At 41.7% G+C, this 17014-nt stretch overlaps 1 protein-coding gene across 3 annotated transcripts in view; it reads right to left on the reverse strand.

Annotated features, from left to right (window-relative positions):
* Positions 1 to 17014, reverse strand: part of ATP8A2 (ATPase phospholipid transporting 8A2) — a 338953-nt gene that overhangs the window by 253646 nt on the left and 68293 nt on the right. For all 3 annotated transcript variants that reach the window (XM_033051234.1, XM_033051235.1, XM_033051236.1), the window contains 7 exons: positions 15857 to 15984; positions 14644 to 14721; positions 12566 to 12654; positions 11827 to 11871; positions 10464 to 10539; positions 2685 to 2790; positions 1274 to 1356 (listed from right to left, as the gene is read on the reverse strand). In XM_033051234.1, coding sequence (XP_032907125.1) covers positions 1274 to 1356; positions 2685 to 2790; positions 10464 to 10539; positions 11827 to 11871; positions 12566 to 12654; positions 14644 to 14721; positions 15857 to 15984 — 605 coding nt within the window. The remainder of the gene's footprint in view (positions 1 to 1273; positions 1357 to 2684; positions 2791 to 10463; positions 10540 to 11826; positions 11872 to 12565; positions 12655 to 14643; positions 14722 to 15856; positions 15985 to 17014) is intronic.

Consider the following 17014-nt stretch of genomic DNA (forward strand, 5'->3'; position numbering starts at 1 on the left):
GCATGCCCTCCAGGCTTAGTATTACAATAACCTTTGACTGACCTCTCTTAGTATTTCTTTTATTTGAATTCACAAAAATATTACCTATATTTTTCTAAAAAAAAAAATTAACCGAGGAAAAATTCCTGTTATCACCAGCAACTCTCTGCCAGGGCTGAGCAGGAACAACCTGAAGCAGGAGAAAGATTTTAAAATACCTGCCATTCCTGTTGTATAATGCACAGAAGGAGCAGTAGAAGTTACCAGAGTCATAGAACTCCAGTGGTATTTGTAACATGCAGTTAAAGAAAGTGCTGCAGTAAAATGTAATCACAGTATAGCCATGTCCAAGGCACATATCAGCTCAGCAACATCCCCAAGACTAGAAAGCACCTCCAAACGACTTTCTATATGCTGCCAGTGATGTAGGCAATCAGGAGAGACAGGAATCTCTGTGAGTGACAGCTTTTATTGCTGCCTATAGATTAACAATGCCCCCAAATTCATATTATGAGTATGCAACCAGGCCAGATAGGCCTGGCTGTTCCTGCACAGGACAGAAGCATTTAGATAGCTCTAGATGACACTGTTCATCCTAAGCTCTTCCCCTTCAACTAAAAAGCAGTTTGAGAAATTGTAGAAAGTTCGTGACAAATCCTAGAAGATGTGTTTCAAGTGTGGCAGTGTACCAAGAAACTTGAAAGGGAACGTACCTGAGAGGAAGGACAAAAAAAATTCATTTTTCTTAATAAGCACCCTACTAGTTGCATCTGTGTAATTCTGGAGCCACTTTAGCTTGGACTGCAACTTGAGTCTGAATGTGGCCCCATGAGGCTGAGGCTGCCTGTGTCAACTGCAATCCATTAACTACACAGCATACACAGCTTGTCAAGCTGATACATCTTCTACTGAAGTTCTTACTCAGAATAAAGAAATCAAACATTTAGAAGAATAGCAACCATTACATATCACTGTCAGAAAACCTCCCAGACACATGAATTTCCTTCTAATGTGAGTGTTCCCATCTGTGCTTCCTGGACAAGGGAAGTATTTTTCAGGCAAAACTGCTGTCATTTCCCATGTAAGTTTGCAACTTCTTTGCCCCTCTTTGTGGCATGGGCAATAGGAACTTGGCACCTTCAAATATATTAAGACAACTTTTCTCAAGGTACATAAACCTTAGCATGTAGGATCCTAACTGGCCCTGGAAAAGGGCCTTCACAGGGACTAGAGAGGATATCTTTATGCTCTGCATGAGCTTGGCAGCCTGTGCCATGCAACATCCACCGCTTACCGCATCAATGATAACAGAATGGGGAGTCCGTCCTGTGAAGACGTAACCAAGTTTTTTTGCTCCTTTCACTAATGCTCCTTCATCTGCCAAAACAAACCAACAAACAAACAAAATTACTAGAATTTAACCTGGTATGTTAAAGAGGCCTCCAAAACCCATACTTAAATATAGCAAATTGCCAAAACAGAATCCCATGTACTCCCACCCATAGGGATGTTAGAGTAGTTCTGCACACTCTTCCACAAAAACATTCAACATTTTAGTCCTACATTTTAGGCCATGCAACACCAACTGCACAAGTGTGGTACACAATCTGTATAAAATATCCTGTAACTACTGAAGCATTGAGCTCTATTCTTGTGGAGGTGCCATACTTTCACACACGAAAAAGGGAAAATCCCTGTCCTGAAAGCAAGATAAAAGCTCTGTTACTTTAAATTCCTACAGCATGTGTTTAATCCATTTTCTGCTGTGAAGGCACTAAGTTCAGGTACCACAGAAATACAGAACTGTTTTCTGGAGACTCCACTGGGCAGTGTTAAGAGCTCAATTAACAGAGTTGCAATCAGAGTCAACACCTGGCTCCCATAGATAATTACAGAGCCTTCTTAGGGAGCAAGTGCCATGGAGCATAACCACCATACAGGTGGATTTAGTGCCTAATTCAAGCAACCCTTATGTCTCTACAGCTCCCTTAATCTCCTCACGATTCATCACACTGATCAGAACTTCCTCACATGTGCTCTTCGTCCTACTTTTCAGACACCCTATTAAGGCATAAAAAAGAAATGATACTGTTTCATCATGCACTACATCACTACAGCAGTTCTAGAAAGATCTTCATTAACAGAGATAAACTCAATGGAGAGCAACATTCCCTAATCTGGCCCCATCTAGCTCTGCCTGTGCTAATTAAAAGGAGTAAAAAATGGGTGAAGAGCAGGCCTAAATATCACCAAAATTCTGAAAGTTTTGGTTGCATTGTATCATTTATCAGCACTTCATAGCATCCTATCTTGCTCTAAGCATAGTAGATCAAGAAAGACAGTTTGTTGTCATGCCAATAAAGTAACTGCTCATGCAGAAACAAATCATTACTTCCTAAACCCTCAATGTCTTTTACTTTCATCCCTGCAGAAAGAGTAGACAGCCTCATGAGAGTAGAAGGGATCCTAAGCCCAGCCTATCTCTTAAGAAACATCATGGACTATGTGGTTTTGTAGGAAGCATTCAGAAACAGTGGGTACTGATTACAGAAGATGCCAGATCTACTGCGAGCATCACAGGGGACATTTTGCTTTCAAAATCAATGACCTTTGAAATTACCTAGAAGTTTATGGACCTTCCTTTTATCTACCTCTATTCCTTCAACTCACTCCCTTCCCTCCTGAAAAAAAAAGGAACAACCAACCTGGAGAGGAGGCCTGGTAGATGATTGTATTTCCTTGTCTCTCAGGAACAACAGTGTGACAAACAGCCAGCAGTGTGAGGAACTCCTGTATATGCACGGCTGTGGGCTAGACAGGACACCAGGAGAGTGAGGTTTTAGCATTGCACACAGACTGAGGAACCTGTTCACTACACTGAGATGATCTCTTAGGTACCACAGACAAGAAACACCCCAAAACATACTCTCTTCTCTATTTATAGCAGTTGTTTTGACCTCGGAACATCAAGACATTTCAGGGCCAGCACTGATGAGCCAGAAAGCTAATGATAAAGACCTCACTTAAGTTGCAGAGGGCTGAGAAGCCAGAGTATCCCCCCACCTGTCAAACATAAAAGTATTACTTCTTTAGCAGCCCAAGCTTCATATATGCAGACATTCGCCACAAGATAAGTACAATCTGAAAACAGGAAATACTACTAATGGCAGCTTCCAACAGATTGACAGCAGCCACACCAGAATTAAACTTGCTGCAGCTGCATCCTTAGTGATGAACATCCAGAGCTGAGAGCAGCTGAACGGCAAGTAGAAGGCAAGATCATTTGTCCTTCCAAAGAAATACAGAACTCAGTCAAGCATAAAATTAATCTATGGTCCCCACACATTCAGCATCATGAGAACATGCAACATAAACCACTGTTCCAAAGTGCTTAAACAGACACCATGTCTGCAACTCAGCAAGATACCTGGCGTTTAAATCACAGGCCTCTGATCAGCCAACTGTGGTAACTGCAACCTTTAATGATGTGAAATTAAGTCCCTCATCCCATTCTTCCCTCCTTTCCATCCCTGCCTCTGGCACAAGATTCATAGTCTCACAGCAGTCAGGAGAAGCACTCAGATACTCAGCTCACAACCTGGCCTACTAACTTCATCCACAACTCACACAGATCTTTAAGATGCTTGGCTGAAACAGCTGAAGTGAGCACATGGTTCACCTTTTCCAACTCTGCTATATCCATAACATCCACGGTTGGCAGCATCAGTGTCTTGCATCACAGCAGCCATTTGCTAAGTGACTCAGACATGAACTTAGCAGTTCTACCTTTGCAGAAAGCCCTACTTGACTTTACAAACTCTCAAAGAATATTATGCATATAAAAATGTCATCTAAGTTCCAAAGCTTTCATTAGCTCAGCGTATGCACCAGCAATAAGACAGCTTAATTAGTTATGAAAGCCACAAAACCATGTCAGCTGGCAAACACTATGGCAACGTGTGTAAACAAAATAAGCATTGATCAGAAAGTAGTGCAATACAAAGACTGAAGATCCAAGCCTTATATTTTTGTTTTACTCCATCTACTTTCCCATGAGTATTTTCAAAGTAACCATTTCACACAGGACCTTTACCTTTGCATACTGAAACTTCCAAATTGTATGGTCACATGTCACTAAAATAAAAAGACTTGTTGCTTTTGACAAGCTGGGGTGCAGAGGCTGTGCTCAGGAAAATGAACACGTATTTACACACTATTATCTGACTAAGTACACAGCAAATTACACCCAAGAGGTTACTGCTGTTCCACCACTGCTAGTCAAAGTAATGAAAGTTTTATCTCCATGTCAAAAGGCACAGCCTGCCAGATTCTCATTTTAGCATCTGTTGCTGCAGACCTTTGATGTTCCTCTTACACTTTTATCACCTAGCCCCTTAACAAGCTTTCATAGTAGGTGTTCTATCAGCTGGAAACAACCTGTCTCCAGTAGTGACACAGATTTTAATCCTTCCTAAGTATGTATTTATGTTTTCAAGCCAGCGACATAATTTGCTGCTGTCTTAGTATTTTCACAGCCCACAATGTATTACAGGGCAATCTTCCAATTCTGTTGCAACAGATCACCAGAGGCCCAGCTTATCACAACAGCTCCTCCACACAGCTGTCATTTGTTTCCTTTCTATATTGTTCCAGCACTGACAATATTTGTTGCACAGACATGAATCAGAGTAGAGCATTCAAATTCCTGCTTTGGATCTGTGAACAGAAAATCTGTTAATGGCCTCTGTGGCAACGTATCCCTTCCAATATGCTGAGCTGAATCCCAGCACAGGACAGAAGTCCCACAGCTTAGCCAATTCTTACTGATTGTCTCTGAGATGTTTCTCGCCTGCTCATATGTTAAGGTCAGCCTTATTTCTTCCTGCCCTCTTTTTTAATTCACTATTTATCTGCAGTAGGAACAAAGTTTGCATATTTTAATCTCTTATTCAGTCCACAGGTAGTTCTCATTTTAAGTGCCTTTTTTCTTCATTCTTCTCTCTCTGTGCCAACAACTCTGGGTAAAAGACATTGCTTCTTCCCTTGGGTTTTTTGTTTGTTTGTTTTGTTTGTTTGTTTTTTGGGGTTTTTTTCCCAAAAATCCATGAAAAAACTAGTGTACAAACAACTACACAAGCAATATACTTCACTGGGTGAATTATTTTGTTTGTTGCCCCTACCAGCTGAGAACCACACACACACTGCAATGGTCTCCTGGAAGTAGTTTCTGGATTGTTACCTACAAAGCACTATCCTCAGTGAATGCAAAGTCTAGCTATCTAGTAGGCACAGCACTATCCATTATCAAGCAGACCACTGGTCAGAAAGCAAGTTTTCATCCCTTCCTGAGATGAGCCTCAGACTTTTGGGGAGCAAACTGCACTGTGCAGAGTTTCATATCTGCATGTGTCACACATGTCCTTATCCGGACTCTACACTCTGAAGACAAATTATTTTTCTCAACTGTTAAGATAAAATTACAAGGAATTTGCATGTGAAGTTAGTTATCTTTCATCTTTCCTTTAACTGTAGCAGTATCAGATCATTGCCTCCCCTCAGTATTTCCAGGTGAGCAGGACTGAGTTTTTTGAGCAAATGGCCTAGAAATGGCCAGTGGGATATTAAAGCACAATCTAACAACCTGAGCTCACTACTTTGCATGTAAGTGGCATATTCTCTCAAGGACAACTGTGAAAATGCTTATGCACTTAATTACCAAGGAGAATTATGACTCACCATCTTAAAAAGATATGAACTTCCTACCATTTAGTTCACTAAAGTATCCAGAGAGCAGTGCAAGGATCCAGCCATGTTGAGCATCTCCAGAACAGTGAAGCTGGCAGGACTGGAGGAGACCAAGATACTTCAGGCACAGACTGAGAGAAAACATTAACCAGCTTTTGAATATAAAGAGAATTAAATGCAAGTTTATCTTGCCCAAAACCAGTGAGATATGACCTATAATTAAAGATACTGCCTTATACTTGAAAAAAAGTACCAAAGTCCCACGCACAATAAGAACAAAAGCAGATGAGAGAAAAATATACCTCACCAAGCTCCAAGAATTTAATTGTGAGCTATAAAATGATGTGTTTGGACAGTTTTCCAGCAATCTGAACTAGAGCCTCCCATAGGTTTTCATCACCTGAACATGTTTTCTTCCCCTCACTGTACAGTAATTTCACGAATACAAGCCGCACCAATTTGACCAAAATTTTGGTGGAAACCCGGAAGTGCGGCTAATATTCCGGGGCGGCTAATCTATTAACAAAATTCTAAAAGCTGCCAACACGGAAGTGAGAGCCCGCGGCAGCCCCAAGCCAAGCTGGAGCCCGGCCGGCCCCGGCAGAGGTGGGAAAGCCTGGCAGAGGCGGGGCCAGCAGTGTGGGGGCGGGCGGCAGAGCCTGAGCCAGCAGGGCGGGGCAGGGAGGGTGGCAGAGCCTGAGCCAGCATGGCGGGGGAGCCCGGGAGAACTGGGGCTAGCAGTGCAGGGGAGCATGGCAGAAGCAGGAAGGCCGGCGGGTGGGGCTGCCTGGCAGCGGGGGAAGCCCAGCATAATCGGGGCCAGCAGCGTGGGGGAGCCCGGCGGTGCGGGGGCCTGCAGTGCCGGCCAGGGCGAGGAAACGCGGCGGCGGTGCAGACGGGAGGGGGCGGCCGGCGAGCCTGGTGGCGGCGGTGGCAGCCCTGCCGGCGGGGCGAGCGAAAGCGGCGCTCGCGAAGCGCCGCCGCCGCGAGCGAAAGCGCCGCCGCCGCGAGCGAAAGCGCCGCCGCCGCGAGCGGAAGCGCCGCCGCCGCGAGCGAAGCGCCGCCGCCGCGAGCGAAAGCGCCGCGGGGCGGGCGCAGCGCTCGCGAGGCGCGGCGCTCGCGAGGCGCGGCGCAGGGCGAGCGAAAGCGGCAGCGGGGCGGGCGGCGAGCCCGGCGGCGGCAGCCCTGCCAGCCGGGCGAGCGAACGCGGCAGCGGGGCGGTGCTGACGGGAGAGGGGGGCCAGCGAGCCCGGCGGCGGCGGCAGCACCACCCGGCCAGCCCCGCCGAGCCGTGGCGCTGAGCTGGGCCCCCCGGCCCCGTCGGCAACCATGAGCGGGCCGAGCCTTCCTGGCCCCGCCCCGAGCCAGTAAAGCCCGCTCTGCCGCGATCCTGTTACTAATTGGCCAATTTGTGAAAGCTGCGCACGAACGAAAGTGCGGCTAATATTCGGGGTGCGGCTTATCTATTGACAAAGACAGCAACATTGTCGAGGCACCGGGGGTGCGGCTTATAATCCGTGCGGCTTGTATTCGTGAAACTACTGTACTTTAAATCCCAGTTTTTCATCCCAGTTAGCCGTGACATGTTTTTCTGGTTCTGCTTTCCTATGGAATTAAGAATCCGCTGATGATAGCTGTCATTTCAACAAAGCTTGATGGGATAATAGCCTCAGTTCCCACACACTACACAAGAATAAGCAGACGTGTTGGTGAGGTCTAAAACTCTTTCAGTGTGGTAAAGGCTCAGTGTTGAGCACAACAATTGTCTGTTCTGCCTGGCCAGCTGCGAAAGTACTCAGCACACATACTCACTGAACCATTCACGCATCTGCAGCTATACCATGTTTATTGCTTCTTGGCCAAGGGATAATTTAGGGGTCACAGAAGAAAGATCATATGCAAACTGAAATTCACAGATGAAGCTCAGAGAGAATCCTGGAAGATACAGGAGTCTAGGATGAGAACCAAGTCTGTTAGATTCTTCATTTCTTGACCTCCTTCCCTGCTCTCCTACCATCAGTGTAAAACATAACCCCGCATCACACAGCCTTACATCTCTGTGTTGAGTTCATTCACAGGATATATGCAACTAGCAAGCACCAAGACAAAGACCATCAAGCATATTAACCAAAGATACCATGTAGTCTTAGAAAAAAAATGGATATATCTTTATTAGACCTAGAGTTTATGCCATTTTCTCTACAGAAACAAGACAGCATCATACACTTGGTACAGCTGCACAGTTCATCCAACAGAAGCCAATACAAAGAAAAAGCACAGGCAGACAAAGTTAGGTGTTTTCTTCCCCATTAAAATACCAGAGCAGCCAAGAGAAACCTCCATGGGTTTTCAAGACAAGTTATTTTTCCCTGGAACAATTCCTGCAGGGCAATAATTCTTTAAATGCTGCTCAGAGTGGACTTGGCTATCAGTCAGCCCTTACACACCAGTGGCCCAGAAGAGCTATGAAATTTAGAGGTGATGCTAAAAATCTTCCTAGCAGATGGAAGACAGTCTCATGAGTAAAAGTACATAATTTTTTATTTTCAACCTTGAAAGAAAATTACTTGGCACTGAGACAGTTCTAAACTAACACTTGTGACTGAAAAAAAAAAAAAAAGATTAAAATCTTCAAGACCAGAGCAATGAACACTTAATGAGAGTAAGAGATCATACTTACAGCTTCAGCTGCAAAAGGGCAAATGCTTAAAATGCTTAGAGGGAATTAACTGCCTGAGTAGGCACCACCTAACTTCACTAGGTAGCTTATGCTAAGAACACTTCAGTTTTTCACCACAGTTCACTAAACAAGTAGAAAGTGACAGACTTCTGCAATGGCATCTGCAGCTATTGATCAGATTTTCAAAATAATACAGATTTTTAGATGAAAAAAGCAGTTTATGCATCTCAGCAGCTGACCTAATGCAATTAAGCTAGAAATACCCTTCCCTCTACCACCACCCTGGAATTCAGCCCTCCTCTCGCTCACAGCCTGACAAATACACTCGAACATGCTCAGCAAACTGTTGTAAGTAGTCCTTGCATTGCCATGCTCTGTGTTAAATCACCACTTGCCAGAGGGTGGCACCCATTCCTCCAGTACAGTCAGGCTCTGAAAAGTATCTTCGGCCTACACAAGGTACTTCTCATTAGCCAGTTACTTCCCCACTGATTGTCTGAGGGCTGAGTTCACACAATATGCTCATCCCAACGCCAGCTGTGCAAGGACATCAGTACTTGTCTGTTCAGGTTGACCAGCAAAAAGGAAACTGGATACAAAAGGGTTCAATGTAGAACACTTCTGAGCTGTCTAGACTAAATGACACTTAAGGAAGCTACCAAAATCCCTTATTTGCCTGCTATAACAAGCATGTATCTCTTCTATCCCCCAAAGGAGAAACTACCCAGAGAAGATCAGTTAGGTAGCCCCAAAATAAGGGGTCATCTCAAGGTTAGGTGAGAAATTCCATCTCACAGCTCATTTGAGATACATCCCTTCTGTTGAATCTATTAAAATATACCAAAGCATTTTTCTCTATGCATACCTAAAGCAGCAGCAGCCAGAAAGAGCTCAAAGTCATTTTACCTGCAGTTGACACCTGTACCAGAATGAATACCTGGAGTCAGCACCTGCCATAAGCCATTATTATAGCCATAAATGAACAAACTAGATACAAAGGAACAGGACAATGCACAAATCTTGATTGAAAGCCATGTCCAGTGGGAAATCCTTCCAGTGTACATGATTACAAAAGCCACAAAGGAAACCAGGGCACTGTCCTGAGAGCATCACCTTGCCAGAGGTGAGAGCACAGGATCCACCTTTAGGCTCCATCACCCTGCAGAATACATAGTGCCAGACCAAGTAATTATTCCCTTACAGTATTCACACCACACTGCAGTTCTTAAGTACTGCACAGCAGAACAGAAAGCAAAGCTTTTCTGCACACAAATTGTACATTGCAACTATATTTTAGATGCTCATAATTAAACTTAAGCAGCCCAGTTACAGAAGCTACACTAAGGAGAGCAATCACCTGATTGAGTTTGCACTTGCCAATACTCAGGCCTCACACTGTGAGACAGCCTGCAGAGAACAAGGGTCATGCCTTTTGGCAAGTGAATTGTCTGGTGTCCATTCAGACACTTCATAGCCATATGATTTCCAAATAAACAATGAACTGACACTGTAAAGACTAGGTCCCTTTGGGACTCAAAGCTAGGCTAAGACTATTAATCACTAAGGCTCATGCCAAGCTTGAATTTGCAATTAAGTCCCATCTCTTGCACCCTTTACATAACTAGAATTCCAAACACTTGCAATACTTAAAAACAAGGCTCATTCCAGAACCTTGTAGTGCTACAGACTACAGTTGAAAATGGTATAGATGTTTCAACACTCCATGTAGCATTTCTTTAAAATAATTTTAATTTCTATCATAACTTGTAACAAAGCATTATCTTCCATATACAATATATGAAGTTGCTTTATAGGCAGCTAGAATCCATATCAATATGGATACGTTAGAATCCATATCAGCTTCTTTAATTCAATTGTAAGACAAGTGGGCAGAAAGGCGTTGGAAGGAGTTATTTTAATTCCAATTTACCCCCTCTGTGCCTGCATGACACACTCACAGAGCAGACTTAATCACACAAATAGATTTGTTCAGCATTCAATTCCAGACAAGCCTAGAATAGGGCATTTAAGACGCGTGATATTCAAAGAGCAGACTTACATGATCATTTTCAATGTTTTGCAGCAGTCTTGGGTCATCAAATTCACACGATTCACTGGTGGAAGGAGGTAGCTGGCTGCAGAGCAAAACAAGCATATTCAAACAAGTGGCAACATTGCCAATCTTAGTACTTCATCTATTTTCTTGGGAAGCAAATTTAAAAAGCAAAGTAAGTCTCCACTGTCCTTGAAAGCATTGTGAAAAGATCATATGAGTAATGCAGCAAGTGCTGAAAATGAACACCAGCAAGAAACCCAAAATGGTTATGGTTGACAGTGTATTTCAGAAGATTCAAGTGTCAATGCAGCCCCTGGGACAGATGTAGCAAGAGCAGTTTTTAAGCATATTTAAGATAAATGGATTTCAGGGTGGCTTGCTCATAGAATAGATTGAAGTTCAATATCCCTAAGTTCCCTCCCTAGTCAGAGCATTCTACTTCAAGTTGACCCCTGGAGGATTTTAAGTCTGAGTACTCCAAGTAAGCACCTAGAAAAAACTTTCACAGAACTGAATAGAAAAGAAAGGTGCAAGGAAAGAAAACACAGCAATGAAAGAAACAGCAATATATTGGAAGAAAAGAGGGATCCATAGAAATTACATCCCAGATGAAGAAATATATCATTTTATCACCTGAGCTGGACCAGTGGAAAAGCCCAGCTCAGGTCATCACCAAGTGCTTCTCTAACAGCATTCATTGTTTACCTGTTTCTTGGGTGGGAATTCACTTCTTCCCTATATTTGCCATTCAAATCCATGTCAGCCCTCCCTAGCTCTTCCCCTCCTTCCCAATACTCTAAAATGCTTCACTGACACCTGTGTAACACCTCTGGGTTTTCACTTGTTTCTGTGGAATGGGACAGACCCATCATCTATATTCAATTAAAGTTCAAATAAAAAAGAGCAGGATTCTCTGGACATGACAGGCCTCCACATCAAGCTCTCTCCCAGTTTAATTAATAAAATACAGCATTTCAATAACGAAGTTTCTTTTTTCCTCATTGTCAGACCTGAACTTAATGACTGCAAAGAGCAACATTCAGTCTCTAGCTAGAGGTAAGCTTCCTGTAAAGTAGGCTAATTTTAGCTTTTAACTTGACTGTCTGCAATTATAAATAAGCACTGCATTAGCATCCCAGCCACCCCAGCCACTGCCTATTCTCACCCCCTTCACATATGAAATCTCTATGCAGAAGAGTAGATCCATCACCACCCACCAGCTCTGCATTAGGCTCCCACTGGAAGACCATTTTACTCAAATGCATTCCTCCCTTGGGCTTCTTCCAGTCCCAAATTGGAAAGCAGTCTTTATATAGATTGTACCCACTCTGCTATACAGAACACAAACATCTTGGAATGTATTTACCTGAAGTCTTCTGATGAACGTTCTCTTTCCAACTCAGGAAAGTGACTGAGGAGTAGAAAAAGGAAAAAAGAACATTTATTCCACTTTAGAAACCAAAAAAAAAAATAGGTAGAAGGCGAAGATCAATGAGTCATCCCGCAAAAACATATGCTGGAACCATGGGTTCAGCTGTTCATACATTTGAATCAAATTTTCTGCCTTTTGAGATATCTAATTTAGCTAACACAAAATTCAAAGGTTAACTTGCATCAAGATCTTAAGACTATCCATTTAACATAAAGCAAATACAAAGATTTAGATGACTCAAAGGCATCCTTTCAACAGAATAGAATAAAATCAGCAAGCAGGCGTTCCTCTCGTGCAAGGAATATTAAGCTCTATAACCACAACTATACTGCTCTACCAAAATTCTGGTTCTCCTGAAGTCACAGAAATTACTGACAATTGGGCTGAAACTTCTTCCCTCTTAGGCCAGAGCTTATTTAACACTTCTGGTTCTATTTAAATCATGATCAGGCAATTAAGAAGCAAGTTTCTTTGCTACATGTGAAGTACCCCCCAGGTTTGACTTTCCTAATTTGTGCTACAGGACAAGAAAATGAAAGCTATTAATTAAGATACCAAAATATGTTAGACTATGAATTGAAGAACAAAATGTTCTAATCCTTTTCCAATATAAATTTTGTACCAGTAGTAAGCACGCATTAAGCTACAGAGTTTTTTAAAAAGTCATACCTACCCATAAGTCACTCCAGCAATACTGCATTTCTTAAAGTTCATGATATTGCATGTTAGAGTACCTGTTTTATCTGAAAACAGGTATTTTACCTGGAAGAGAAAAAAAACCAAGTCTGATTTTCAACTTACATAGTAACAAAACTCAAAGTAGAAAACAGGAAGATTCACAGAGACATATTGCTCAAATATCACAATATTGGCCAATGCAGGCTTATTATAGCTTCATTTTTCTACCATATCTACAGAAAAATAATCAGGCAAATTATTTAATTGCATTAATTCTTTATCTCTAAATGTGGAAGGGCTCAAATAGTAGGTATCCATTGCCAAGGCTCTGGTGTGATCACTATAGATGCACTTGGTTGCACTACTTGGACATTCACCAAACCTTTCAAATATACTAATCTCAAGGAGTGACTAGACATGAAAACAAAGACTCTTAGGATTGTTGAAGGCTCACTGGAATTTTATGCACTCAAGACATTCTCATTTCAAAGATCACCAGGAATGTGTGGGGACTTTTTTTCCCCTACCGATAAGCACAGAGTGTACTAGAGTAAGTCCAACTGGTATTCTGCAGGTGAACAAAAGCTGCTTTTTCTGATGTCCAGTCATGAACCGTCCTGAAGCCACAGTCAGCACTGCCCAAAGTAATAAACCCTTAATGGAAACAGTGATTTTAAGGTAGAAATTGGAGCATCAGCAGATTGAAAATTCCCACCTTCAAAGGGCCACAACAGACCAAAACCAATGTACCTCTGCACCAGGTAAGACTTTCAACCAGCAACAGGTAGAAAGGGATGGTGATAACCTCAAAGAGTTAGACAACTTGAAGACCAAAATAATTTGACTAGTGTTAGTAGAGGCTTTTCCTCAATAATAGCCGTTCAGTTCAAGACAGCGCACTACACGCTTGAAAGGTGATCCTTTAGATGTGCACTGTACAGTTCCCGAACACAGCATTGGAAATGAAGCCTTTGCAAGCCACAAGTCAAAGTAAGTACCCAGACTTCTGGAGAATTTAAAGTCATTAATAATTTCACCATAAAACAAAACAATTAAGGGCACATGTGAACATGTAATTCAATTAAAGAATCAAAAAAATTCAGTCTAGTTACACAGAATCGCTAGTAAGCTATTCCTGAAATATAACATATGGGCTACCAACATACATTATGCCACACATCCTTTACTTCATGCAAAAATAGCACCTTAATTTGGAGGCTGATAACTTCACATCAAAGTGACTTAAACAGAAATAAAATTTCAGTATTCATAAGAAAAATGCTGATCAGATTAAGCAGGAATATTGACTACTCCCCTACTGAGTAGGATATTATTAATTTTAAATAATATTAATATTAATTTTAAATAAAAAATGCCAGTTATGAAGCTTCTGGAGCTCACTTACAGACCTGTAACTTTGATGGTCAAGGAAGAAAAGCTACCATTTCTCAACAGTACTACAAAATTCCAATAACAAAGTCATATTATCCAGTGAGCTTGTTTTGGGAAGCTCTTCCAGATTGAAGAAATGTTATTTGCAGAATAAACAAACCTACAGCAACTGCGAGTTAATACAGAGTTATCTTTATCTGAACGGAAAATAGAAATGCTTGAAAGAACACAATATCTAAATTAGGAATACAGCTGCATTTTTTAACATGCATCTCCTGTGAAGTAGTCAGAAACATCAAAAACTAGTAACAGTCTAGGCTGTTAGCCTGCTCTTCAGCCAAGTTTAGCCCTGTACGTTCTGTTCTGGTATAGACAGTCAAAACCATAAAGCATCTGTCCAACACCTTCGAGAATAAAGTTTAGAGTGAACATAAATAGTTTCAATTCCCAAACATAAATAAAACTGCCTATATGATATTACATTTAATCCTGCAATATCTCATTACTTCACTTGTAAGACTCAGACTAGAGAAAATAAAAGTGTCCTATTAACCTGAGCCACAGAGCAACAAAATAAAGCTGATTTGTACATCTTGTACAAATCTTGTATATCTTGTTCTCATACCTTCACTCTTGAGAGAGTATATCACAATCACGACACTTAAGAAAATGTTATCTTACCTGCCCAAGTTCCTCATTAAGGTTTGAGGTTCTGGCCATTGCAGGTGTATCTGTTTCAGGGTAATACATATCTATGTCCTAAAATGAGAACAAAAATAAGACTTATGTTATGCAAATTAAACACTAAATTCTCTGTTCTTTTAGTCACCTGCAACTTGACTGTCTCAACACTATGAGCAGGCATTCTGAATGCTTGAGACAAACATCATCCCAGGATGAATATGGGTGCCCCCTTTCCAAAGTATACCTCCATCCTACATGGACATGAGAAAAGACAGATTCAACTACAGGTAGTTAATAAACTAAAGGTGCAACCCCAAACTTAGTACAGTAGAAAGAAACTCATTCAGTAGGCATGCTAATGATAGGTGTTCAGTTACAACCATCAGTTGCTCTAGCCACATCTGGGAGAGACAATTTTAGTGGCTTCATAAAATAAACTTCTTCTGTTACTACAATAAAACAGCTGCTACACAAACCAAAGCAACTTCTGATATGCATCTCTACTACACTACAAGCAGATCAAGTAACAGAAATATTAAACTTCACTTACATGAGTTTTAATAGGAACCTACTACACTACTCAAAGTCCAAGGATTAATGCATACCAACAACAGGTATGCCTCTTGGTTTTGTCCAGCTATCAAGTCATCACCACACAACTTGGCCCACAACTTGAGAAACATTTTGAAGTCAAAGCTTCCCTGAATAGAGAGATCACTGTTTGGTTGCATGAGGCAGCATCAACTTATTTCCTTACAAAAACATTATGGTCCATTCCAGAGGTTACCTTAACGCCAGTCTTAGGATGTAAAAATAAACAAAACCAAAACCAAACCCCACACCTTCTCACAAGTCTAGTCTTTCCCTCTGCTGTGAATGAGAGAAGCTGTAAGATACCAAGGAGTTTTCAAAACATAATTACTGAACATGAGTCAGCAGAGAGACCTCCTTCAACCAAGAGCTGAGAGTTCCTTCTCATCCTAAAAGGCTAAAATACAAGTTATCATTAGCACAGGGGACATTCCTGTGGCTAGATCTTTTAATTTCCTATGAAACACAGAACTGATATAGAATAAATCCTGAGTTTCCCCCTGTCTTTCCCAGAAGTTGCATCAGAAAAGTAATTAGAAAATCTCCCTAAGATGTTAAGTGGGTTTTTATTTTAAATGTCAACATCCAGAACTGAAATACATTCATTCTTGCTACTTACCCAGTTTATAAAAAGAGCCTGAGTAAACTTGACAACTTCCAATGTCACCAGAAGGCTGATTGGAATAAGGTTGTTGTACAAGATGATAAATGTCAGCAGATTGTATCCAAAGTTGACAGACAGCATTTCTGTGGATCAAAATACACAGGACATTAGCAGACAAGTCTGAGTATAGGGGCAATCATCTTCATGCAGTTCACTTAATCAGATTTAGCTATACTAAAATAGTCAGCTAGTGTGTTGATGTCTAGTGTAAGGGGCATTTTAGTATTGATTTCAACAGAAGATAGATAAAACACCCACTGAACACATGCATTTTGCACCAGGTGAAGGGCAAGGTTGGTGAGGCTATATATAAAAGAACAGAGCATTTTCTGAACAATTTGTGCTAGACAGATGGTGAGAAGTACAACATTCCCCACTATAACCCAATTTAGACATTTATCTAGTGTGTCAACTGCCCAATTAGGAGCCCCCAATGTCACTAGTAATATAACCATCCTTCAGAAAGTACCTACTTTACTCAGTGTAGTTAGGAAACAACAAATAAACACTGAAATTAGTTCTAAAATCTGACATCATTGTCAGAATTGAAAATTTACCCTTACTAAAGAAATCGATGAGAACAAGTTGACTGTTAAACAGTTGCCTAGCATATGAACTCAGGCACCCTGCTTAAGCAAAGAAGCTGTTATTAATGGTGACAACACTGGGAAACTTGCCCAAATAAGTCTACCATCACAACTGGTCCTTAAGGGAAGGAGAAGCACTTATAGACAGCAGGAATATACAAGGCTCAGCAGAGACACAGGATGAAGGCTCCTGTTCATGGGGCTGCCCACACCCTCTCTTTACAATCAAAATCTCCACATTTGTATGCTCTCTACTTCCCTAGAAACTTAGAGAGGCACTTCAGTCAGCACACAGACCACCCAGTTCAATAGGGTCAGAGTCCACAACCAAGGGTTTTCAGCATCACAAGTCAATTAGGAGTCAGGGGAGCAAACTAGGAGGACAGAGAATCCAGAGAAAATTGCTGAAGCCTAAAAAAAGACCAGAGTTTGGACAAAGGCACCTCAAAGTGTGAGTACACCCTAATTCCATATCTATGATAACTTTACAGAAAGCAGAAGCATGCTTGGTATTGGAACATTTTCC

The sequence above is a fragment of the Catharus ustulatus genome, chromosome 2 (genome assembly GCF_009819885.2).
Source record: "Catharus ustulatus isolate bCatUst1 chromosome 2, bCatUst1.pri.v2, whole genome shotgun sequence".
Lineage (NCBI taxonomy): Eukaryota > Metazoa > Chordata > Aves > Passeriformes > Turdidae > Catharus > Catharus ustulatus.